We start from the raw sequence: 25,745 nt of genomic DNA, 5'->3' as shown, positions 1-25,745 counted from the left end.
CAGGAAATTCAAATTTAGGGTTTTTGTTAAATTTGATACAATTACATGAATTTGATGTCTATAATCATATTAGGATGACCATAGGTTAACTATTACATGATTTACATGTTGAAATTGCATTGATTAAACCTTCAATCATGAAATCTAAAGCCAAATTGAACATGAAAACCATTACTTTGCTTGCACTCATCCCACATAATTCTATCAAGTTTCGATTGAATTATAGATTGAGTAGGAATGTCAGTCAAAGCTATCCAAAAGCCCTAACTTTGTGTCACCATTAGTTAGCCAAAAGATGACCAATTGAAAGGACCGAACAATTAGGGTTCTTCGCGTTACCGAGTTGTAATTGGCTTAGAAAAACTTGATTGCTCGACCTGTTGGTCAATGGGTTACCCAAAACCCATAAACAATGGATTAACTCACTTGGTCAATCGAGTAGCCTAACCTAGGTCTTCACCTATGGATTGGTTGACCATCAACAGTCAATGTTTGACTAGTCAAAAGTTAGTGTTGACCAACCAACAATCAACAATCAAAGTTTAATTGACAACGATCAAAGTTTGGCATCGACATGTGATGGTGTGCCTGAGTGCGTAGCAGCGCATGACAACATATGAGACACTGTTTCAGTGTGTAAGGCATTGTTTCAATGCATGAAAGAGCATGAGAACTTGTTTTGACATATGAAGCCTCATCCTTGGCACGTGGTTGTATGTACAAGCTCAGATTGACGTGTAAGCTTAAATCCAATGAGTCCTATCGTGTGTGAAAGCTTGTATAAGAAGCAAACTCATAACAATGTTTTCGAGACATGTTATTTTAAATTATACAATGCTAAATAACATGTAAACATATATTTTTTGTATAGTTATGCATATATAATTCACTTTCGCCTATCTTTATGTATAGAATGAACATATCGACTAAGGATTATTATCTGAACTATAAGATGAATCTGTTGCACAGTCATTTTACACACATTAGGATTATGGTTGGGAGATATTATTATTTAAAACAAAAGGGCATAAACTTAACTAAAAAGGAGAGAATATATGGATTGCTTATGTCTTACTAAATCATTGGGATCTTATAATTTTTAATCTTGTCTAAGACAAGAAAGTCAAGACTTCTTAACAATGTATGAATGAATTACAACTTGCTGAAGGGTGGAGAATCATAATGAACATAAGGAAATCCATAACTCTATCTATTTTCCCAAATCAACAACGTGCAAGGCATATAGGTTATTACAAACGATATAGTAACTTTATAATGAATAAAGTAACTCCGAGTATTGTTAGGGATATAGAAAATGTCTTCTCTCAATCTGATTGGTAGAGACTATTCTACTATAAATATGAAGTGTAGTTAATAGTTAGAATGCCTTGTTTTAATTCATATAAGCCTTGGATTAAGGATAGTTCAGAAGCTAGCCTTAGTCATTGAAATTGTTTGGGTTTCTTGTATATAACTCTTTACATTAGAAATGTTTTTTGTGTTGAACTTCATTTTGCAGTATATATAAATATTGAACCATTTGTTGCTTCAATTTATTTGTAAGATTTCTAAGATTGATAGAATTTAATAAAATTCTCATCTAGAATTTACATTGGTGCGATCGAATTAAATTTTAAAATATCAAACATTTGAATTATAGGAGATGATTGATAACACATGCCATGTGGGTTGCATTAAAAGAAATTTGGAGGAACTATTGTCTTCAAATATAGGCAGTTGACTATCAAGTTTGACACATATAAAAAGGTTCCTAATAGGACAATGAAGTAACATTTAAGGGAAATGTCAAACATGATAACAAAGTTAAAGAAAGGTAGGCATAACCTGACAAATGAGTAGCAAGTACAAACTGTCATATGATCTCCTCCTGATAATTAGGAGCACATGAAAGTCAATGTCCTATAATGAGAATATCAGGACTTTTGAAGACATTGCATAACACCTTGAGTTGGAAGATAAAAACTTATAGGTTGTTGGGTTAGGTGCTCATGCATATGTTATTGAGTGAAATTCTAAGAAATTCTCTTGCTACAAGCTAAAGTGGCGTAAGTCTAGGAAAAGGAAAGAGATTATTCGAAGACCCATGAATAAGAATAAGTGATTCAAGCATAAAAGAGATAAACACACTAGAAAAAGAGATATGGCCAAACTGACCTGTTGTAACTGTGGCAACAAAGGTCACTGTGAGTGCACAAAGTCAAAAAATGTATTGTCTTATCCTATTAACCAAATCTCATCCTATGTAAACTTTAGACTTGGAAGTCTTAGACCATGTAGCTCATGACAAAGGAGCTTTTATAGAGTTTCGTAGAATACGGAGGGAGACACAATGGATTTATGTAAGCAATAACGCAAAAGTTGAGGTGAAAGGAATAGACACATGTAAATTAGATTCGCGTGGTGGTCAGACCTTATAACTACACGAAGTCTTATACACTCTAAAAATTCAGTCTCTGTGCTTATTCTTTTGAAATTAGAATATAATTTACATTTCTCCCAAACCTCTATTAAAACATATTTTGATATTATATATTATAAATATGGATTTCTTTCAAATGGTTTTATGGTGTTAGACACCTTACTTTATGATTATAATAATTTTGTTAGTTTTTCCTTATTTGCGACTCCTAGTAGTTTGAATATACATACAAATATATGATATGTTAGAATAAGACACATTGGCCAAGATAATATGAATAGATTGGACCATGAAGGTTTATTGAGACGTATCATGAAATTGAATTTGTCTATTTGTAAGCATTGTCTAGCAAAAAAAAAAAAAAACAAGAAAACCATTTGGAAAAATTGTTAGAGTTGAGCTTCCTTTGTAACTTGTGCACTTAGATATTTATGGTCTTATGATTGTTAAATCAAGATATAGTGCATCTTATTTCATTATTTTCAAAGATGATTATACACATTTTGGTCATATCTACTAGATCTCTCATAAGTTAGAAGTAATATATTGTTTTAGACATTATATAAACGAGGCTGAAAGTTAATTAGACAAAAGAATCAAAGCATTGAGAACTAATCGAGACCGTGAATATTTATCTATGGAATTTAAAGAATTATGTAGTGAAAAAAGGAATAGTGAGGCAATTAACGATTCTAAAAACTCCGCAACAAAATGGTGTAACGAAGAGAAGAAATTGAACTCTATTAGAAATTGTTAGGTCATGATGACACAAGCAAATCTTTCAATTTCTTTTTGGGGAGATGCATTGTTAATTACGACTTATGTACTTAACTGAATACCTACTTAATCAGTTATTTCCACTCCCTATAAATTATAGACAGGTATAAAACTTAATTTGAAACTATTACAACTTTAGGGGTTAGCAACATATATCTATGACTCTTCCCACAATTTGGAAAATTAGAACCGAGAGAAAAGAAATGTGTCTTTATAAGATACTTTAAACATTTCAAAGGGTATATGTTCATTGGAGATGATTATAATGGACAAGTAATTGAAATTGAATCTAGAGAAATGACATTCATTGAAGACGATTTTTATAATATAGGTGACATTGATAAAAATCTTCATCTGTATGAGATGAAAGAGTAATAAAGAGAAAATAAGTCTCCATGACCATTAATTGAGTCTTAAGAGATAGTACCTTTATTTATTCTAAATAGTGGGAGCTACGAGAAGTTGTCTCACCTATGTCAACCTAGTGGAAGCAATGAGGTTGAGTTCCAACCTATTTTGGATAATAGGAGCGAAGATCCTTGATTACGTAGGAGTGGACATTCAAGAATGCTTAAACAACGTTTTGAAATTGAAAACGAAGTTTCCATAACCACTCCTTAAGAAGACAAAAAACCTTAAAATATTAAAGCAGTTTTATCATCCCTTGATAAGGAAAGATGACAAGAAACATCGGAGGAAGAAATGAAACTCATGGAAATTGACCGAGTTTAAAGTTTGGTTGACTTATCGCTTGATCGAAAACTCATTAAGAATAAATGGATTCTCAAAATAAAGCGTAAGGTGGATGACTCAATAGATAGATATAAAACTCACCTTGTGGCAAAAGTCTATACCGAACAAAAAGGTATAGACTGCGAAGAAATCTTTACGTCTATTGTGAGATTTACTTTGATTTTTTTAATTCAAACTGTCGTGGCATATTTAGATTTAGAATTGCATCAAATGGATATTAAGACAACTTTCCTTAATGGAAAACTTGATGAAGAGATCTATATGGAACAATCTTTAGGTTTTATGGAAAAAAAAAGGTTAATAGCCCAAAGTATGCAAGCTCCAATGATTAATATATGGTCTAAAACTGTTATCAAAACAATGTTACTTAAAATTTCATAAGGTTATAATGTCTTATGACTTTAAAATGTTAGAATAAGACTATTATGTCTATGTAAAAAGGTCTAATGATAAGTTTGCAATTTTATCTCTTTATGTGAATGATGTACTAATAGATGGAAATAATTGGTTATCTGTGAATTTTACATTAAGGACATGGGTGAAGTATATTATATTTTGGATATTAAAATCAAAATAGATCGTTCTAAGAAAGTTTTGGCTCTATCATAAGAGCATTAAATCCAAAAGATTTTGAAATAATTTAATATGAAAAACTACAAACCTGTAGATAATCATATGTCAAAAGGTGATTCAATGCGCCAAGAAATATATCCCAAGACTTAAGATGAGAGAAATAAAATGTCCTTGGTATTTTATTCAAATGTTGTTAGAAGCCTCATGTACGCTATAATGTGTACCCACCTTGATATTTGTTTTATTATCAAGCTAGTTAGTCGATATCAATAGAAAAGAATATTAGAAGGTTGTCAAAAGGATATTGAGATATCTGAAAAACACTGTGAATTATTGTTTATACTATCAAGGATTAGATTTACATATTGTTAGCTATTCAAATGTGTACAATGGAGAGATTTGCATAGGGAAGATGCTACATGGGAGAGCATTGATGAATTTAAGGTTGTTTTCCTATATTTCGACCTTAAGGACAAGGTCACTATTAGGGGTGTTCAAAACCGGTTAACCGAACCGTTTTGCCAATATTTCAAACCGAACCAAATTTTTGGTTTGGAAAAAATCATGAACCGAAACCGAATCGATTTAAAGATTAACCGATTTTAAACCGAACCGAAAATATCAATTAACCGAACCGAAATTTCGGTTACCCGATTTTTGAACCGAATTTCAAAAAATTATCATATTTTATTATTTTTTTCTAATTTTTTGAAAATATATTCAATATTTTATTAATATTTTATTCAATTTTTTAAAAATCGGTTCGGTCCGGTTAATCGGTTTTCAAAATTAGGTAAACCAGTAACCGAATCGAAAATTCGGTTTATATATATTTTTGAACTGGTATCCGAACCGATTTTTCAAATAACCTATTTTTTGGTTCAGTTTTCGGTTTAAAAATTGGTTCGATTCGGTTACCGGATAATTTTGAACACCTTTAGTCACTATCGATATAATAGGTACTAGTGAGCTGATAGAGAAAGGAGAACAACAATTGCAGGCAAGAGATATCTATGAATTTAGTTAACTTATCTCTTCGTCATTCTCTACTTCTTTGTTTTTGTTACTCTTCTTTTGTTTCCCTTTCCTTTTATTATTGCAGTTTTGTTCTTATGTTGGGTTCCATTGTTACAAGGCCACAACAGATAGGACAGAGATGACAACAACCAACAAAGGACCATACAGAGGACACTTATGATCGTTTATGACACATAAGTTAGGTCATTGTGAATGATAGTGTAGATTGGGTGTATAGTCGTTCATAAGGATGAAAAGAGAAGAATACCCTAGAATCACATACAATTATAAAAAGAAGGAAGTAGTCATTGTTGACCATGCAGAGGACACATGTGATGGTGCATAAGGTCATGAATTGATGTAGCCATGAATGAGGAAGTCATGCATGAGGCACAAGACGAGTGTGTATGATCATGCATAAAACATGCACGGTCATGCATTAAGTCATGGTTATGTATGCTCATGAATGAGGAAATCGTGCATAAAAGGAAGGGATGCACACCCGTTAACCCAAGATGTATGATCGTACATCCAAATAGAATACGAATGAACATTCAAGGTTTATACCCAACTATTCATAACAATATCTCAATAGATTGAAGGGACAAATAAGGTAAGTACATAGAAGCATGGTAAGCAAATCACGTATCATATCATATATCGAAAACTTAATTTTCTATATTGCGTTTCGAGTATCATATCATATCGTATGATACAATTTTATATAATAAAATAATAAAAACAATCTAATTGACACTTTATCATTTTCAAAAATATTTTAAATACCCTTAAAAATTTTAAAATTTCTCATATGCACTTATACTATATCATCATTTTCTCTAAAAAGTGTATTGATTTGTATCCGTAATATGTATTATATCATAGGATATGTATTATAACATATGATACGTCTATTGTATCATATTAATTCAATACATTTTATAATAACTATTATTTTATATTTGTATCTTATTATATTATAGGATATATATTATGTTTTGTAAGATACTAATAACTATGCATAAAAATACCGAGTCATACCAAAAGAATGCACTTATAAAATAGGGCATGAGAAAAGTAGAGTTAAGAGTGAAAGCTAGTTACAAGCATGAGTTACAATAATAGTGGCTCGAGTGCATAAACGTTACTTACATGAAATCATAACATAGATAAACTTTCACATGAAATGAGTTTTATTATGTATGTTTTCACACACTTAGGGGACATTTGGTTTGGGTAATATTTTATTACCAAAATAAAAAGATTACCTTGAAGATATATTATTTAGAAGATTACTAGGTATAAATGATTACTATGTTTGATAAAATTTGATAGGTATAAATAATTATTGTGTTTGGTTAAAGGTAATAAAAGATTACTAGTAAATTATTTTACTTAAATGCCCTTGAATATAATTATTTTTAAATATTTTTTATATTATTTGTCATATTAATTAAAAATAAATTTATTTTTATCTCAAAAAATTCATAAATAATAATATAATTATAATAAACTCAAGATTACCTCAGTAATCTTTAAATACCTAAGGTGAAAGTAGTAATCAGATTACCACTTATATTACCTGCCACATCAGCATTGATAATAGAAAATTACTGTAATCTTTTATTACTGATAAACTAAACAAAGGAATAAAAGATAGATTACCAAGGTAATCTTAAAAACCCCCAACTAAACGCCCCCTTAGGGTGTTTCCATGTTTGGAACTAATGCAATAGTACACACGGAATTATTTTTGGCTGGCAGTAGTCCACCTTTGAAAAGTTATTTAGATATATTATGCATAAATGTGATATAAGATTCGTTTTGGTAAATGGAATATAGGCAGGCTTGCAGAGTCAAACGTGCGAAATCAAGAATGGACAGTTAGCTACTTTGACAAAACAAAACATTTGCCTGCTGCCGTGCCTTCTATGATCAACAAGTTAGCAACAACGGCTGACTCATCTTTTGTGTATTGTTTTTTCTTATTCAAGTCGGCTTTGCAGTTCGCCTCTTCAGAAACGTTTTAAGTTATGAACCCAGTTTTCCTAATTCTTATCTAAGAGTCAATAATCTTCATACTAACCTTGGCTTTAACAGTCAAAATTCTGCAGAATATATACAGAGCATGTACTGTGGGAGAGCAGCAGAAAATTAATTCAGATTATCTGTCAGTATAATATCATCAAGAGATTCCCAAAGCAACCGAGACAATGATGATCAGTATTACTGCAGCAGTGATGTTCATCGCCATGCTTATAGTTTGCTCATTCCATTTATACAACAGATGGTTTGGACAGTCACAGTCAGGTGGTGACAACCAAGGCCACAAAGAAAATGGCAGCACCCAATTTCATGCTGAAATTGATTGTACGGTATGCCTGAACAAGGTGTTACAAGGTGAACCATTGAGGGTTCTACCAACATGTCACCATGGTTTCCATGCTTACTGCATTGATGCTTGGCTCAAGTTACATTCAACATGTCCTCTTTGCAGGGCTGATGTCCCTTGCAGTCAGCCAGCTCCTAAGCTTGAGGGTCTCGTTTCTTGGTTGTTGTCTTCGTTAACAAGTGTAAGTAACTGGATGGAGATTTCTTTTAATGATGAGATCAAGACGGCCATTTGTGCAGATTTTGGAAGTTTGTCTTGAATATTCTTGCCCAGCAAAAGAATATTTACATTCTTTAATTCTATGCAAATTCTTGTGTAATGATGTTCGAAAGGTAGCTCATTTCTGGATTGTAACAATCATTCATATCAACTGAAACTGAGAAAGAAGTATTATTACAATGTTCTAAGACAACAATGCCACTGGTTTAATTTCTAAATACAAGCCCAATTTCGTGTCCACACTCCAACTCCACCGTAATTACGCTAGGTCGCCAACCAAACAGATAACCTTTGCTCTCATTTTTTGACCCACCCAAGGTTTGTTTAAACTACTATGCTGCCCCTTAAGTTTCAAAAAAGTTAGATTTCCACCCATTATCCACTTCCATAAGTAAATCATTATATTTTCTTTTTCTTTAGTTTATGACTATTAAAACTAAAGTTGATTTTTCACATAAGGTGAAAATATCGCAAGAAGATCTTTAAAAAAATGCATACATATTTTTATTGCGTTATGTAATGGACATAACTGTCTAAAAAATATCTTTTACGAAAATTGGGATCCAACATCATCTTTCGTTGTACCATCCAAGTAGTCAACCATTATTGTGGAGGTTGTGTTTAGCAATAAACATATTTTAGTTTCCTCAAACTCCTCACTCATTAATGAATCATGCACGACATGTTGCAAAGAAAATTAAATACCTTCATATTCACCATAATCTCTTAATTTTTCAAGGATTTTTTTTTAAATATATGCCACAAACATCATTAATGTTGTGTAGTAGGGAACACAATTTCAATTTTACATTGCATTGCTTTATCTTGATCAATTATTATTGCCTTAGGAGCATAATTGAACATATATGCAAGTCAAGATTAAAAAAGTCATATAAATATCTTTGTATCAGACTTGTGTTGAATAACCAATACTAACAAAAGCACCAAAGGGCATATCATACTTGTCATTTAACTATGTTATGTCGAATTTCATATCACCGAATTCTTTAAATGCAGTCTTACTTCTGGCATCAACTTATAAAACATTCTTTAATCATCTGCAATAATCTAAATCCATTATGTAGAAGAAATTTAAATTCTTATTTTACATTTTCAAAAAATATTTTTATATTGCAGAAGCATCACCAACACCAAGTGGCAACCTCCTAACTTTTTCAATGTAGTTTTTATAATCTTTCTGTAGGAAAGGAAACTTTTCAACTTCCCCTACCTCAACTAATAATGAATTGAAATTTTTATTTGGTTTAATCCTAACTTTATCATTCACTTCAAGCTATCTTTTCACAAGTGATTGAATTATTCAATTGCTCTTGAAATATCAAGTTTTGGTAGGACTACTAAATTCATGGTAATGATCCAAAACAACTGAACATATTTGTTATTTTCCACCAAAATGTAAACATACACCAATCCGAGCCTCGCAATCAGTTTTTGTCATTGAATTCATTTTGAAAGCACTTTTGTAGTTGCTTCTCAACCTCCCAATACAAGAACAAGCCGATGTCACATGTTTCATCTCTCCATCATCTTTTTTCTTTGAAGTTCTTATAATAGCTTCAAAACCTATTTCATTCCCATTGCTTGTGTAGTTTTGAATAAGATTATCAATTAAATCAAAAACCATTCTTGTCTTTGGCTCCCATGACTCCTCTATACATCCTGTGTCTATTATTTTTTTCAAAATGATTATCCTAATTTATTCTTGTTATAATACTCAAAATTAGAATATAATAGAACAAAAAAAATGGAAAAACAACTTTATATATAAAATTTATATACATATAATTGAGTTAAATGAGATTATAAACAAAACATTACCTCCGTATCATTGAAATGAGAGCAACAATTTTCCGATTTGGTTGGTTTGCACTCATTCATCTCTTAATATTATGTGGATTATAGCCTGCAAATACAAGCAAAGATAGACCTATTTCAAACACTATTCCACTTAACAATATTGATAAGGCTCATTTTATGTTCATCCATCCTTAAATATGATAGTATATAACATTAAGTAATTTTGCATTAGAAACTGAACAATTTGTTCACAAAAAATAATATTGATATTGAAAATAATCTAATTTATTATATTGCAATATTTGGCTAATTTATACAAAAAAACCAAAAATATCATCTAAAATCTAAAGATAATTTTGCTTCAACGTAAACATATAACATGAAAAATAAATGTTGAAAATGGTAAATTAATATTAGAGGGTTTTACAAACATGACAGAGGTTTGAATCCAGAACTTTTTGGTTGAAATTATAATATTTTACCTATTTTACTAACTCATTTTTTCATTGGATTACCCAATTTACTCTGCACTTGCTCATAAAAAATGAACATTCCTAGGAACAACTTTCTCTCCTACTCCATTGATCAATGGCTGATTAAGAACATTACCCTGACTATTTTCTTGAGAAAGAATCAATTTAATTGAGTTCTATTTTTATCATAGTATTTTCATCAAACCTCAATGGAAGATCAATTTCTGACTAAGAAAATATTTTGATACATTGAAAATTGTACCTTACGAAGAAAACTGTGGTAATAGTTTGGTTCACCTTAAATTTCAGTTTGCTTTCTGTAAAACTATGGATACCTTCTATTACGAATATTACATGTTTCTATGTTTCTATAAGTTTGGCTATAAAAACAAATTAATAATTTCATGATCTTTAATTTTTTTCATGAAAGTCTAGATTTTTTTTTTATAGCCAAACGAATTAGCTTAAATAGATATTATGTGAGAGAATGATTTACCTTAAACATGATGATTAAATAAAGCGGAGGGTCTGTAAATATTGAATGCAAGAATGGAAGGTGATGGTGGTGAAGAAAAACCAACAGTGGTAGTGGTTCTGAAAAGCCAGCAATGGTGGAGAGGAGGAGTGACAATGGCAGATCGTGGAAGACGAACAGAGACTTTGGATGCCACAAAATATCAAGTGTTGTTTTTTTTTTTTTTTTAATGAGTTCTATTAACTAAATATTTATTAAATAAAATATTGGTTTGATGTGGCATTACGATGACATGGCTGATGAAATAGCAGATAATTACCTGGCTACCACGTCAGTCAATGCAATTTTCGGTACCTTTGGTTAGTTCCATAGCATTTCTCCTTAGGAAATTAGGCATTTTCCACTAGCTCTTCCATCACAGCGTTTGGCAAACACCAAACTGTCATTAAACCATCAATTTAAGCCTAAATGATATTGTAAGCATGGCTATAAAAAAATAGGATAAGACCAATCGGTATGATTGTCACCCACTAAGGAAAATAGTTGCAGTTCACTCAAAAACTATTTTTAAAGTTAAACTAAATTAAATTAGATAGTTTGAACAGTTGGATCTGATAAAAACTTAAGTTAGATCTAGTAAATAAAAAAAATCACTCATCTTACAAATTCTTACACCACATTGCACACAACAGTGGCTCATCATAATCCATTTAATCGTTTTCACATAGTTATGACTTTTCACTTCATTTGTTTTGAATTCAAACATTTTAGGATCTGTGCTTAAGACTACACATCTTAAGGCATTCTTCTCATAAATATCCTTAATTCGCCTTAATTTTCAACCTATATAAGGCTTTATCTGTGCAATCCCTATTAATGCAAACAACTCAAATGTATCTTCATCATTTTAGTCTTAGGAACAAGTGTTCAAGGTCGTTGCATGACTATTCATCATCTTACTCATAGTCTCATACACAAAAGTGTCTTATCCAAGGGGAAACTGTGTGGTTTTACATATCATCATGATTATACATCCCTTACATAATCATTGTACATTTTCTTAGACCTAGCACATAAACGATTATGTCTTTTTCAGAAACAATGTTCATTACTATCTAGATTTTTTATTTCGTTTCTACACCCTAATGAATGGAAATTAAGTCTCTAAGTCCTACATCATGTCTTTCATTCCAAATTAACAATTTCTTAGTAAAATTACTCAAACTAAATCATCATAGATTAACATATACACTAGTAATCATTGGATTTACATTTCAAAACATACAGGCATCTTATCCAATTCAGTTTGTCAATCTAATACATTCTCATCCTTAAGCAAACATTCAAAATCATATAAATACTTTAAAAGCATGTCAACATACTTGTTATCAAATTTAATCAGAATGATGAAGCCCTACTTACCTATCCTCCAAAGTTTGACTATTGATATTTACATGGCAACATGAGTATCTGACAACTTCTCCTACTTAGTGTTCTGAACTTGGTTACAATACTTCTCGAATTCCCTACTTTCTCTACTATTTTTCTCTCAATTATTGTCTATATACTTATAGAATAATGTTGTGAAACATCTTTTAACCGAGACTACGATGCCTAATATAGTTTTTAAGTAAAACTATCATGTATGATTGTGTATTCCCTATGCATAGTCATTCAAGATAATTAAACTGCTAAAAGTCGTGTCCTTAGACACACGTTTTTTCCAATAACTGATAATAGTGAATGATCGTATATCCCTTACATATGATCATTTGTCATGTTAAATAAGGATTTTTAGAAAAATCACTCCTTATTGAATTTCTATAAATTTTTTGGAGAATTTAAAGGACATACAAGGCTACTCCAAGAAAAACCTCCCCAAATGAAGGTAAACCTAGGATATTCAAATTCTGCCCAATTCAGGTTCACAATGAGGACAAGTCACACCAAGAATATTAAAAAAATTGTAGGAAACACAAAACCACAAAATTTTAACTGGAGAAACTAGACAAGCAAGAGAGCTTGAGTAAGAAAAAGCCCACGAATTTCTATCAAAATTATGAAATTATGTCTTCATAATTTCAACACACAATCTAGAAAAATATCAGAAAATTCAATCCATGTCCTTTTGAACCGAAACAGAGTTCTACAAATTCCTCGGGATTTCTATTTTCATGATAAGAGTAAAAAATCAAACAAAATCGATCAGCCAAATCTAAAGAAAATTTATTTGCTCACTGCTCCTATCAATCCTTACTTATTGAATCCTACAAAATCAAACATCAATGATTTACCTAATGTGAGAAATTGACTGTTGAGATGATTAATCACTTTTGTGACCTTTAGTTCCTGTTGTCGTTTCGCGGTGTAAATGAATAGTAACAAGGTTGGCTCTTTCCTTTGAAATTACAATATCCGAGGAAAAGGCAGGAGCTGATGGGTCAGCAGGAGGCGTGCATCCCAAAAAGCCATAAAAGTTGGAAGCCATTATTTGGGTGCTTTTACCACTAAATTAGAATCAAGTGTTATAACAAGGGAAAGATCATTCTGTCTAACCAGATTTTTGACTATCCACTGCTTCAAATCCAGGAATTATAGCTACCAAATTATGTGAACTACATTGTCAAGATCAATGTGGTTTATATTTGGATTCAAATTGAATTTATTTAAATTAGAAAATAAATTTAATTTAAATAAATCTAAAATGGGTTATATTCAAATAAATTATAGTTCGATCAAGAGTTAAATATATTCAAACGTAAACTTTAGGGATGTTTTATTTGTTATACTCACAAGTCTGAAAATTTTTAATATAAATCGATTAAAATAATGTTGTTTTATCTAATACATATAAAAATAATGTCATTTTAATTATTTTTAATTTGACTATAATACCGAATTAAACTCAAACTCTAATCGAATTCAAACTCAGCTTTTGTCAAATAAGTTTAAGGTAAGCTTGGTGAATTTAGGCTCGAGGCTCTAATCCAGTCCAATACGATTCACGCAAGAGCCCTGCAATTCAGCCATTCTGTTGCGACCTTTCAAGTTTACTGGGAGTTTGTAGATATGCAAAACTTGAAAGAATGATTAAGAGTTGGCAGTTGCGAGGACAGGAGAATCTAAAAGAAATGAAGTCAAATATGCTTGACCAAATTGTACAAAGTGGGTGGAATCCCCGATGTTTTCGGTTGATATTTCTGGAATCAAGGCCTACTTTTAATTGTCTTGAGATTTGCATTGTACCTAAAACATATTCCCCTCTAAATTAATCACCCACTAACATGACATTATTCATTTTAATTACATTGTTAAACAGGAATGGCCAAACTAGCATTATTACTTGAAATTACTCCTGGCTTTCGTTTCAAAATTTCCAATGAAATCACGAGATGGATTCACCTAAAAGACGAAAGCAATTCACATGAATGTTCACACATAACTGTGTATATTTCTCTGCTTCAAATTTTCTGGTCAACAAGCCACAGCCCACAACTGGGTCATCCTCTTTTAAGTCATTACCAAACACGGCTTCAACTAAATCCCCAAGTCAACAAAACAACAGGTTCCATAATACTTGATAAACGATTACCCAAATTTGCTTCTTTTGAGTATGAAAATTCCAAGTTGGGAATATTCATTACTTTCTACTAAAGGCAATTGCAATTTGTATGTAAGAGGTAATTAGTAAGTTAAATTTAAGGCAAAGGAAGAAAGCTATCACTTCTTGCTTAAAATCATTACTTAATTAATCTAATAAAACCCTAAAGTAAGATTACAAATAAGGTTAAAAATGAGCGTAATTATTTTGAGTAATATTATGTATATTAATTTTTAATATATATAATTAAATATTATTTTATTTTAAATTTAAAATCATTTAATTAAATGATAATATACATAAGTATATATAAATTTGTGTGGTTAAAGTGAGTGTATATAATTTTATTAAATTATTTTTATGGAAAAATAAAAACAAAATTAAAATTTAATTCTGTCCCTTCACGTACGCCAACACCCACAAGTCAAGAGAACACAAACTCAATGGAAAAGGAAGAAACGTAACGAAATTACGCAGAATTTGAGTTGGACCCAAATATCGTCTTCTTCTTCCCTTCTTCCTTCCAAGAAAGTCCAAGTCTTTGATCTTCATTCATAATCTTCAAATGCTTGAGTTGAACCGTTCTTTTTTAATGCTTGTATTGTAACTCTCTCTGAAAACTTCATTTCTCACCTACTTTTCTCCCCTTAAAACTCAGCAAAAACTCAACTTTGATTTCATAATATACTATACAGACACAAGCCTCAATTGGGTTTATTTTGTTTGGAAGGAAAGATGGATCACTCTAGAGAGAATAATTCGTTCAACGACTCGCCTTCAGTGCTAATGACAGGCCAAATAATGGTGGTGGCAATTATACTTCTTTTTGTGGTAGTAGTGTTTGTTCTTTTCCTTCATCTTTATGCCAAATGGTTCTGGTGGCGCATTGAACAGCCACCTTCTCCGCCTGCTTCACGTCGCCGGCGTCGTCGTTTTGTCTTTGCTCCTGGCCAAGACCCTGCTTTCACTGTACGTACTGGCCTTGACCCTGCCGTGCTTCGCTCCATTCCCGTGGTTACTTTCTCTCCACAAGAATTTAGAGATGGACTTGAATGTGCAGTTTGTTTGTCTGAGCTTGTTGAAGGAGAGAAAGCTAGACTACTGCCTAAATGTAACCATGGGTTTCATGTTGAGTGTATTGATATGTGGTTCCAGTCTCATTCGACTTGCCCGCTGTGTAGGAATCTTGTTGATGTTCAATGCTCTAATTCTATCGAAATAGCAGAGGTGATTGATATGCAGTTTCCACAAGAAAATTCAGTTTCTGGATCCTCAACAGAATCTCCTAACTTTCCTACTAATGTATTGTTTTGGGGAAATGAAACTCAAGTTCGTACTGGTGGTTCTTCTTTAGAAGAGGGTTCTTCTTCTTCTTCATCCACTGCTTCTGAATCATCATCATCGTCTTCTTCTTCAACGTTGATTGCAAGCAGGCGAGGTGAAATGTTAGTAATTGATATTCCTGTGACTATGAGTGAACATTTATCATCATCATCTCCAATAAGATCTCCTGATGAGGAGTTAAAGTCGCCCATGACAACAAGATTGAGGTCATTGAAGAGGCTTTTGAGTAGAGAAAAAAGGGTAAGTCCCAGTTGTGGTAGTAGTAGTAGTACTGCTAGTAGTTCTTTTGACATTGAGCAGATTAGAAAATGATAAAATTTCAAAAGCAACTTTCTTTCAAAGCATGCCTGAAGATGTGATTATATCTCGGCATAAATTTCTCAATTTCAGATGGAAGAAAGTGAAACAGTTTTCCGTCTATCCTTTGAAAATGAGAAAGGAAATAATTTATCTTCTTCAGAAGAATCATTTGTAACATTCTTTCTTTCGCATGTAAAGCCATTAAACCATGTGCTGACAATTTTTAGCCCCTCATATACTTGTTCTGCATTTAATATCTTGCAATAAATTCATTTGTTATTTCCAAAACTAGTACTGCCAACATGATCAATTCTGTAAACAAGCTTGAAATGAAATGATACTGTAACCTTTCCAAATAAAAAATGTGAAGGCACCAACAATGGCATCCCTCTTATCGGGGAGCCTTCGAGGTTTCCAGATAATCAAAACCAGGGTCTAGTTCCTTTGCAGTTATGTGAATTCAATTAAAGGAAATACAAGAGATCAGCAGCAGAATTACAATAGTCTATGGTTTACATAATCACTTATTTGGCATATATGCACAAGGTTTAGAAATATACCATACATAACTATGGTGTTTGGACTGGCATGGCATGAATGCATCTGTTTAGATAAATTTCCATGAAACTTCATAAGTAACCAGATTTTTAACATATGTCAATTTGAATTGAAACCTTGAAGACATGAAGATGGTAAAAATAATTTGTATAAGGCTTTGTGAAAGCAAGCCTAACTTCCTCCACAATACTTTAGTTTCTCATTAAGCAATCAGGCTGCAAGGGCAACATAAGGAGTCAGTGCTTCCCAATATTGAAACAAGAAACATTCCTTCTGATTTTATTCTCCATTCTTTTTCCTGTCCATTCTTTTCTCCTGTTCCTTTTTTGACTATCAATTGTGACATATGGCTTTGACAGACCAGGCTGCATATATTAGCATGTTAAGAAGCTGCTTCAATATTGTTTCAAGAAAAACTACTTTGGTTTATACAAGTAAAAAAGAATAAATGGAACTAAACTTATCCAAGATATGGGGATTAAAAATCTGAGATTTATTCAGACTGAACCCATTTGTAAAAAAGAAAAATGCACTAAAGAAGCAAGGTATTAAGAACTAGTTGCAATAATTTAAAAAACTTTAAACAAAGACAACTTCAATTTCAAGTCTTTTCCTATCAGATAATCCAACTGTATAAACATTATCCAATTGTAGGTATCAGTTGCTTTCTCCAACATCCAACATAAACTACACTGACAAAATGCATTAACTCCATGGAAAAGTTTTGTCTTAGAGAATAGACAAACTAAGTAACCAAATAAACGGGTCCATAAGACTTAACATGATGAGAGTCATTAAGCTGATCAAGACTCATATAAGGTATCTCATTCTCCACTCTCCTGACGGGGTTGAAGATGGTAGTGATTGGCCCGGAAGTTGGACGCTTGTTCCTCCTTGTATCATCTCCCCTGCCACTGCCATATATCGGACCAGACACATGACCCTTTCTTGGCTTTGAAATATGAGAAGTATTTGCAAGTTCAGTGCTGGTTTTGCTCTTTTTCTCCACTTTCCACCATCCAAACAGAGAATTCTTCCATGATTTTTTCATCTTTTTCTCTTCTCCTGTTTTTCCCTTGCTAGGCTCTTCTAAATATGTTGATGACGCCTTCAATTTCGTCTCTCTTGCATGTTGTTTTGCTTCTTCCAGGAACTAATAAAAGATGCAACAAAATGATACCAAAATTAAAATTTTAACCTTGTAGAATAAATTGAAGAAACTCCAAAGAAGTGTCTGGTTTCTCTATGGACAAACAACATAAGTTACAGAAATACTAATTAAGAATGCTGAAAATATCTATATTCAAATGGTTAATCATAAAGTTAAGTTTTACATATCAATCTGTAACATCAAAAACAAGAACAGATCGTTTACCTGTGAGAAATCAACCTGTGGATCAAACGCATGGACACTATAATCACTTGTTTCATAGTCCAGGTGTATCATAGAGTTCCTCATCGCTGCCCGAAAGCTATAAAACCTGATCACACAAACTAAAACCAAGATTAAACAATAAGTGAAGAATCGGAACATGAAAAACAACCAATTATAAGACCATCTCTGGTGAGCTTGATAAGGCCAATCCTCCAAATTAAAAGAACAAGTAGCTGCTAAGAGAATTGGTAATATAAAAAGACTAGAAGATGATCATGTGAAACTCACAGTTGTCTACCTTGAGTTTCTTCTTTAGTAAACAAAAAGTACGGTCAAATGAAAGCTATCTGTCCTATGTACTAACCATTCCAAAGATTCTATCAAGTAGACCAAAGAAGGTAAAGGCCAACTACCAAACTGAAACCCCTTCAAATTTGTAAATTTAGAGATTATAGTATGGAAAATAGAAACCCTCATGTAGGTTATATGCAGTGTAAGCTTTACTAAAAGTGTTCTTCGGTAAAGATAATGGGGTTAATAGATAGGCGAATTCATGTTTTTCTAACAATTCAGTTGTTAGCTCATACAAGAAGTGATGCTCAAAATCAGGGGAAATCTAACAGCTAACAAAACAGTGAGAAAAGAAAAAAGAAAAATAGAATATAATCATGATGTCCTCCCTCTCAATCACCAGTCTTGCTCATTAAGGCAGAGGAAAGAGTGAACAAAAGATATTGGGTTTGTTGGTAGCTATCATACTTTATGTATCATAAATAAAGCCAGTACTCAACCTAACAAAGAAGACTCCGAAGCCCTTTATGCTTAGCTATAGATATACGTTTAAAGATACACAAATCTTTATATATAGGTCATACAATAGAGGAGAGAAAGAAGGTATATTGGGGAAGGAATGTAAATATGGAAGGTAGAAAATTTTTTTTGATTAACTCTATGGATTAACTCTAAGAAGACAATGTATTATCATTAATATAATGTAATAATTGTGCCAGCAAAAGGAAATAAAAGAAGGAAGCTTTATGAAGTTATGGGGATTAGGAAGTGGATCCTTGCTTCATTTCAGGCGCATGTTTGGGACAACTGAGGCTTACTTTATTGAGATTGGGAGAAATTTGCCAGCACAACTTGGTATGCATCTGCTTGAACTTCTGGTAGAACAAGGAGGGAGAGAAAAGGAAAACTTGTTCTGTATATTTGTTAGCTTTGAAAGATGTCATTGATTTGCTACCGTAAAAGCAGAAGGCAAATCTTTCTTTATGCACAAAATCATTTCAGGTGTACACTCTAGAGAAAATGGAACATGGTGCGCCATATAATAATGTTTTCAAGGAAAATAGAGAATTAACAAGCCTTCAGTTTCCAAGATAAAAATTGAATCCTTCATATTATTAGGAAAACTGGAGATTCTAGTAATATGAACACATTTTTTTTGAGAAGTGGCTTGAGACACCCTAAAGACAAACTTGCACAAGATAACTTCAGATTGAGCTTATAGCTATGTCCTATACAGCGTGCACGGTTTCTTAACAGCTTCATCTGGCCTAGGACTCCATTAAGATGTTAATTAGCTTTTGAGAAAAACATATCAAAATGGGTTTACCCAGAAGAATAGATTACAGCTTAACTACACTGTTTGCATTCTAAATTGTGTCACAGATAAAGTGAGAGAGAGTTCACAAGTACCAATCCACACACCAACAAGAAAATTTAACCAAAAATATAGGATAACATCAGCAAACATGTTGGAACATTGCTCAACTACCAACGCCAACATTAAAGGAGAAATCCAATTGAGCCTCCTTGGTGCAAATCACTATACAGAAGTTATGCTTAAGTTCACCAAAACACTAAGAAGCACAAAGGATTTTTTCTGGCCTAGCAAAAGCCTGTATGTCTACTATCCCCTATAGACTTTCCAATTATTGACCGAGAAATATCAAAGTTGAAGTAGAGGCAATGCCATTACAACGCCAAAGATGGAAACCAAAAGCAACATCATCCAGGTTGGCAATGTCTGCTTCCTGTTTCTTCTCGTGTCCTTCACAGTATCTACAGTTTTAATGTCCTTTGGCAAATTAACAACTTTTTCAACCTTTGGTTGGGAATTTTCTTCGTGAGGTGCATCTGGCAGCACCTGCTCCAAAACCTGCTGCTCTGCAAGCCGCTGCTGGTTATACTTCTCCACATATTCTGGAAACATTTTCCTGAATGTCGCACTGTCAGGAAAAGGAAACATTAGATTGTATTGGAATTTAAAGTAGACTGCACATTTCAAAAAGTATAGTGTAATGCAGCATTGCCCCATCATAATCAAAAACCTGTTTAAATGAACAGATTGGCAGGATTATTAAGCAAGCAACAACCAAGCTAAGGTTATACGAAAGGGCTGCTCTATTCACTCTTTTATGAACCAAGACAGGTCAAAGAGAACTGGTTTAAACGCACAAAATACATTGAACCAAAATTCAGGCAGCAGTAAAGTAAAGAACTACAAGGGATAAATGCTATGAGTGACCTGCCCTTGCATGACCAAATTTAAAATCAAAATAAGTTACTTGTCTCACTCCTAAGACATGTGCCTCGATCCACACTGACAGGAGCATATGATGTAGAAAACAACTGAGCAGTTCAATATCCCTCTGAACCAGGAAGGAAAACAACAGTCTTTGGAACAATACACTTACTTCTTACAATTGAAAGCAAGAGATGCTTTTGCTAGTCGTCGCTTCTCATCAGGGGTTGAATTCACACTGCCAGTGGTAGGACTAGTTTCCATCTGAATAAGGAAAAAAAAAAAAAACAACCTTGCATTAAGAAATTTCATGAAATCCTGTAAAATTTCATACATGCTTCCATAAAAAGAGCATTTCTTGGAAAGGAATTTCAGTTAAATTTCATAGAGATATGCCAGCTTAGGCTTCAATTAGACAGAGGGAGGTCTAAAAATATTTCCATTTCAAGTGCAAACAGAATCAAGCCCTAGTTAGCAGCCCAACTAAAGTTACTAATCTGTACAAGAGAGAACATAGAGTAGCTTAATGCATTTATAAGAAATGACCCTGTTAAATCATTCACTTCAAAGCCATCATGACTGAAAAATGAGGCAGAATAAGCTTCCAGTGGCTAAACTCACTACAAGAACAGACAAGCATCAACAATTAATCAAGACCTCAAGTTGAAGGACAAAGGCAAAACAGACATATCCCAAAAGACATATTCCCACCCAAAGTTTATTGCAAACCCAATTGGCACCCACTAAGTATTGAAAATTCAAACTCCCACCCATGGGGTATTAAAATTAACAGAAATAATTAATTCCAGGCGTAAATTGTCATTTGATCAGTAATATATTAAAAATAATAAAATATCATCCATTCCACCCCCCCCCCCCCCCCCCCAGGTTTAAAAAACTAACAATTTCCTCCAAAATTAAACTTTGAAAAGTTTAATTTTCCCCCCTACTAGGTTTTGCATTTTCCAACTCTCTCCCTATGACGACGGTCCTCCTTGAGAAGGGGGAGAAGGGAGATAAGGTCATCAGATGGAGAAAGGGCCGGAAAATGCAAAACCTAGCAGGGGAAAAAAGTGATTTTTCAAAATTTAAGAAATTATTAATTTTCTAAATTTGAGGGGAAAATAGATAATATTTTATTATTTTTAATATATTACTGATCAAATAATAATTTTACCCTTAAAACTAACTGTTTCAATTAATTTTAATACCCCATAGGTGGGAATTTGGATTTTTAATACTTAACGGATACCAGTTTGGGTTTGCAATAAACCTTGGGTGGGAATATGTCTTTTGACCTATTCAAAATAAATGGAGTGACCCTTGAAGCGACTAAGAATCAAGTTACCAAAGAGCTTACCATGAATGAGAGAAGCCCTGTGAGTATGCTGCATTTGGAGAATAATGAGTTAGTCCAACAGGCAAAAAACAATAAAATCTATGTTACTGGATATGAGAACTTGTGCACAAGCACGAATAATAACAGTGTCAGAATAGAACATCACAAAAAGGAATCACACACAGTTGTTCGATTTATTAGAACAACTTCTGCACAGGCAATAGCAAATGCAGAATCAAGATGAAGAAATATCACAACAATAAGTTACAGAACAACTCAAATTGTTTACCTTGATACAGACCACATAGGGTTCCAACTCTCTGGATGAACTGCAAAAATAAAAAATGAGAAAAACTTAATATTAATGGATTATAGATTCAGTTAACAATAATCCTCTATGGATTATACTTCAATATACTTACAGTCACTCATAGATAAGCAGATTTTCTTTTGTGTCATGAACCTTCCACTGGGAGTGATCATGCTATGGGCAAGAAAAATCTAGTTTAGTATTTAAACAATATTGCATAATGGAAATAGAAAATAAAAGACACTCCAACAAAAATCAAAATAGTTCTCGAAAAGTTAAGTAGCAAAAAAGCACATACGTGATTCCAGGAGGTTTATATGGATACTCTGGGGGGAATTTGATCTTTCCATAATAGTATCCACCTTATTGCCAGAGGCAGAAGAATTTCCAATGTCAAAATTATTGTCTCAGAGACTAGAAAGAGTAGCATGTCATCATAAAAGGTCAATTCAAAAAAAGAAAAGAAAAAATAAACCAACCTGCAAAAGGTGTCCCTTCACTTCCCTCCAAGACATAATCTGGAATATCAAAATTTTAGTACTTTGACAACAGTTAAAGTCTTAAAGACTTCCAACTTAACCAAAATAGTGAAGCAGAAGAGACTACACAAGGTAACAATTGCATGAAGAGAAATGGAAAATCACTCAAAATTGTTACCAAATATGTATATGGCAACCTCCACCCGCTCTAAGAGCTAATAAAAAATAGAAGCAACACTAACCATTATATGGAAACACTAAGCCATGAACCCTCACAATTGAACAATGAAATCAAAAGTAACAAAAATCCAGTAATAAACCAGGCCTAATAATTAGCATCGAGCTATGCTATATATGCACTTTTTTGAGTTGATACCTAATCCCATAAAGCCAATTCTTGAAGATCAACTAGCAAAAATATGAATAAATCTTAAATTCACATTCTTTCCTGCTTCAGTGTCAGCCTATAGACATATAAATTATTAAAGATAAATCAGAAGTATAAGCAGGATGAAAAGACAAGGATTATAGCACCACTCAGAAGGGTTAAAGAAAGTGATTCCACAAGATAAATTCAACAGCTATCTAAACAACAAAATGGAGAAATTAAGAATTTACTTACGCCACTCAAGAATGTCATTTGGGGATGGGCTTGCAACCACATGGGAGACTGGTTCCTAAAAGTTATAGAAGAAATTCAGAGCTGTTAAAACCAGAACAACTTTCATGCATAGCAAAATAAAGCAATGAATGTCTTAGGCCATTAGAAACTTTGTCTTCCAAGAATACAGTCAAAAAGTAAACAATAGCAGAGACTGAGCCTATGATTCATTGATTTTAGACTAATTAAAAGATATAAGCAAGTCAAACTAAACAAACTATACTGAGTATTAACAAGTTGCATAAGCAGAACAAAAGGGGATACCAATTGTTCTTTTTATCAGCATAAATAAACAAAAGGTATGAATCCACATCAACTCTTTGCATTAAAATCAAAAATCAAAGATATAATTCAGTTCAATACACTGTTTAATTTAAGTAGCCTCAGATAGACATTAAACTCTACAATTCCAAATACAGCCCAGAAATTAGAAAGAAAATGAGATTATACAAAACCAAAAATCCACTACAAAGGATGCAAATATTATTAACTCTCTGTAAATATACAGAATTTCAGAAAGGTGGGGGCTCATACTTTACAGAGTGCTCTATATTCTTTCTGAAGACGCTTAACACATGCTTTCTCTGCCATCTCACAACTTCAAACTTATAGTAAAATAAAGTCAAGACCTTAGCTTCTATTTTGTTTGGAAAGCCTCCAGTCTGCTGGCCCATAAAAAAAAAAGTGAAAAAATGAATTTATTAGTCAGCTGCTAGATCATATATACAACCAAGATAAATACATTAAAAAATCTCCATTAGATGGAAAGCCACTATTTATCAAACAATCAGGATTGAAGGGGGGAAAGGGGTGTAAATCTGATCCAGGTTAAGAATCCGAAACACAACTTCCACATAATAAGATCAAGATACCAAAAGAAACCCAAGAAAAATAAAGATGCATAATCATATATGCAATGGAAAAAAGTTACGAAAATCCACACAAGTGTTGTATTTGACACCAGCCAGGAGGGCAAGGCTACAAAGGCAAATCAAAGAGTGCTTGTACACTTATGATACTAAACATAAATAATATGCTATAAGTGTGGGTTTGTTTAATTGTGGAAGAGCTTTCTAATGTGATGAAACTAGAGTAATTACATATAGGTGAAATTTATATAAGAAAATTCTATCATGGCACCCTCAGCATGTTACACGTTTTTAGCATATGAAAAAGCATTCTCCTATAATTTTCTACACAGCTGCAACAAATGTGTTCTGTTCTCAAGTCTTTGGCACAGCATATTTCCCCCAATTTGAGCTTCCAACAGGAAATATGTCCTGCAGATCATAATAACAAAATTTCCTCCTTTTCATTAAGTAGCCAATTCCTACAACACTCAACCTTCCAATCTCAGTTCTCATATCGTTATAATGTTACTCAGCCGCACAACCAGGGTTCCAAAATTAAATGACGATCTCATGAAAAAGCAAAAAACAGTAAAAATTGGTTCCTTTTTAATTACATTACTCCATACCCAATCCTCAAAAATATTAGCTTTCTAAGTTATACCCCACAAATTGGTTTTTCTTCCCTTTTTTCTTCTTTCAATCTTCTATTTTCTAGCCAAACATCCATAATAAACAAAATCAAAAACCCATTTTAGCACAAACAAAAAGTCATCTTTTATATATTCCCTTGCAATAATTAATCTCACAAAGAGGAGAAAACAGCCCATCAAAGCAAAAACCCATTAACACGAAGCATCCATTTTTCAAATCACAACCCATTAGCTATTAGCATCAAGATCAGATATATAAATCAATAAAAAAAAATCAAACAAACCCATGATCCACAGCAACAACAAACAAAAAAATTAAAAAAAAAAAAGAAGCATAAAAAAAAAGCAACGGAGATCCATCTCAAAAAACAATTGAAAACCCATCTGAAGCCATAAAAAATGTGAGAATTTCACAAATTAAAAGGGTGACAGAAGCATACCAGGAGATTGTAGAAAATGGTTTAGTAGGGCTTCCAATTTAGGGATGACGTATCGGAGATGCTTCAGAGAAGGTTCCTGCGGAGCTTTTGACGAAGACTCGTTAATGGAGAGCCAGTTAATTATTAAAAAGCTTCAGTTTTTATTTCGTTTTTTTTTTTCATATGAAAAGACTGTCCTAGCCCTACGTTAATTTTGTTTCTCTGAAATTCACTCTGACAAAAAAGGAATGGGAAAATTAGGAAAAATGAATTTTTATTCCTCTGAAAATCACTTGAGCAAAAGGCACTGTTTATACTTAATTTATCTTAAACCAAAAATTCCCTAATCTGAATTCCTCAAACTTGTTCCCTTTCTTTCGTAAAATTTTCC

General features: G+C 32.7%; 4 protein-coding genes across 5 annotated transcripts; 2 read left to right on the top strand and 2 right to left on the bottom strand.

The window, feature by feature from the left end:
* The first annotated feature begins 7,773 nt into the window (after positions 1-7,773).
* On the top strand, positions 7,774-8,211 carry LOC123219650 (putative RING-H2 finger protein ATL61). The gene has a single exon (XM_044641651.1). The coding sequence runs from the start codon at positions 7,774-7,776 to the stop codon at positions 8,209-8,211; it is 438 nt and encodes a 145-aa protein (XP_044497586.1).
* A 6,774-nt stretch (positions 8,212-14,985) lies between these two features.
* On the top strand, positions 14,986-16,470 carry LOC123218374 (RING-H2 finger protein ATL3). Its single transcript, XM_044639822.1, has one exon. It carries the CDS (start codon positions 15,274-15,276, stop codon positions 16,192-16,194), a length of 921 nt encoding a protein of 306 aa, XP_044495757.1. The 5' UTR covers positions 14,986-15,273; the 3' UTR covers positions 16,195-16,470.
* Positions 16,471-17,318: 848 nt separating this feature from the next.
* LOC123218897 lies at positions 17,319-18,900 on the bottom strand. The gene is made up of 3 exons (XM_044640549.1): positions 18,480-18,900; positions 18,116-18,221; positions 17,319-17,893 (listed from the first exon to the last, which is right to left on the bottom strand). The coding sequence occupies exons 1-3, from the start codon at positions 18,590-18,592 to the stop codon at positions 17,486-17,488; spliced, it is 627 nt and encodes a 208-aa protein (XP_044496484.1). The 5' UTR covers positions 18,593-18,900; the 3' UTR covers positions 17,319-17,485.
* Positions 18,901-19,839: 939 nt separating this feature from the next.
* On the bottom strand, positions 19,840-25,532 carry LOC123218896 (ubiquitin-conjugating enzyme E2 34-like). 2 transcript variants are annotated; one of them, XM_044640547.1, is made up of 10 exons: positions 25,376-25,532; positions 23,969-24,096; positions 23,396-23,450; positions 22,774-22,812; positions 22,593-22,656; positions 22,407-22,468; positions 22,274-22,313; positions 22,006-22,033; positions 20,818-20,909; positions 19,840-20,349 (listed from the first exon to the last, which is right to left on the bottom strand). In XM_044640547.1, exons 2-10 carry the CDS (start codon positions 24,023-24,025, stop codon positions 20,070-20,072), a joined length of 717 nt encoding a protein of 238 aa, XP_044496482.1. In that variant the 5' UTR covers positions 24,026-24,096; positions 25,376-25,532; the 3' UTR covers positions 19,840-20,069. The 2 variants fall into 2 exon arrangements, with proteins under 2 accessions (XP_044496482.1, XP_044496483.1); XM_044640548.1 differs by having other exon boundaries at positions 23,969-24,099; positions 25,376-25,525.
* Between the last annotated feature and the right edge of the window lie 213 nt (positions 25,533-25,745).

The sequence above is a fragment of the Mangifera indica genome, chromosome 6, assembly GCF_011075055.1.
Source record: "Mangifera indica cultivar Alphonso chromosome 6, CATAS_Mindica_2.1, whole genome shotgun sequence".
NCBI lineage: Eukaryota > Viridiplantae > Streptophyta > Magnoliopsida > Sapindales > Anacardiaceae > Mangifera > Mangifera indica.
Note: the sequence above shows the minus strand (reverse complement) of the source record. Positions and strands in the feature narration are given on the sequence as shown.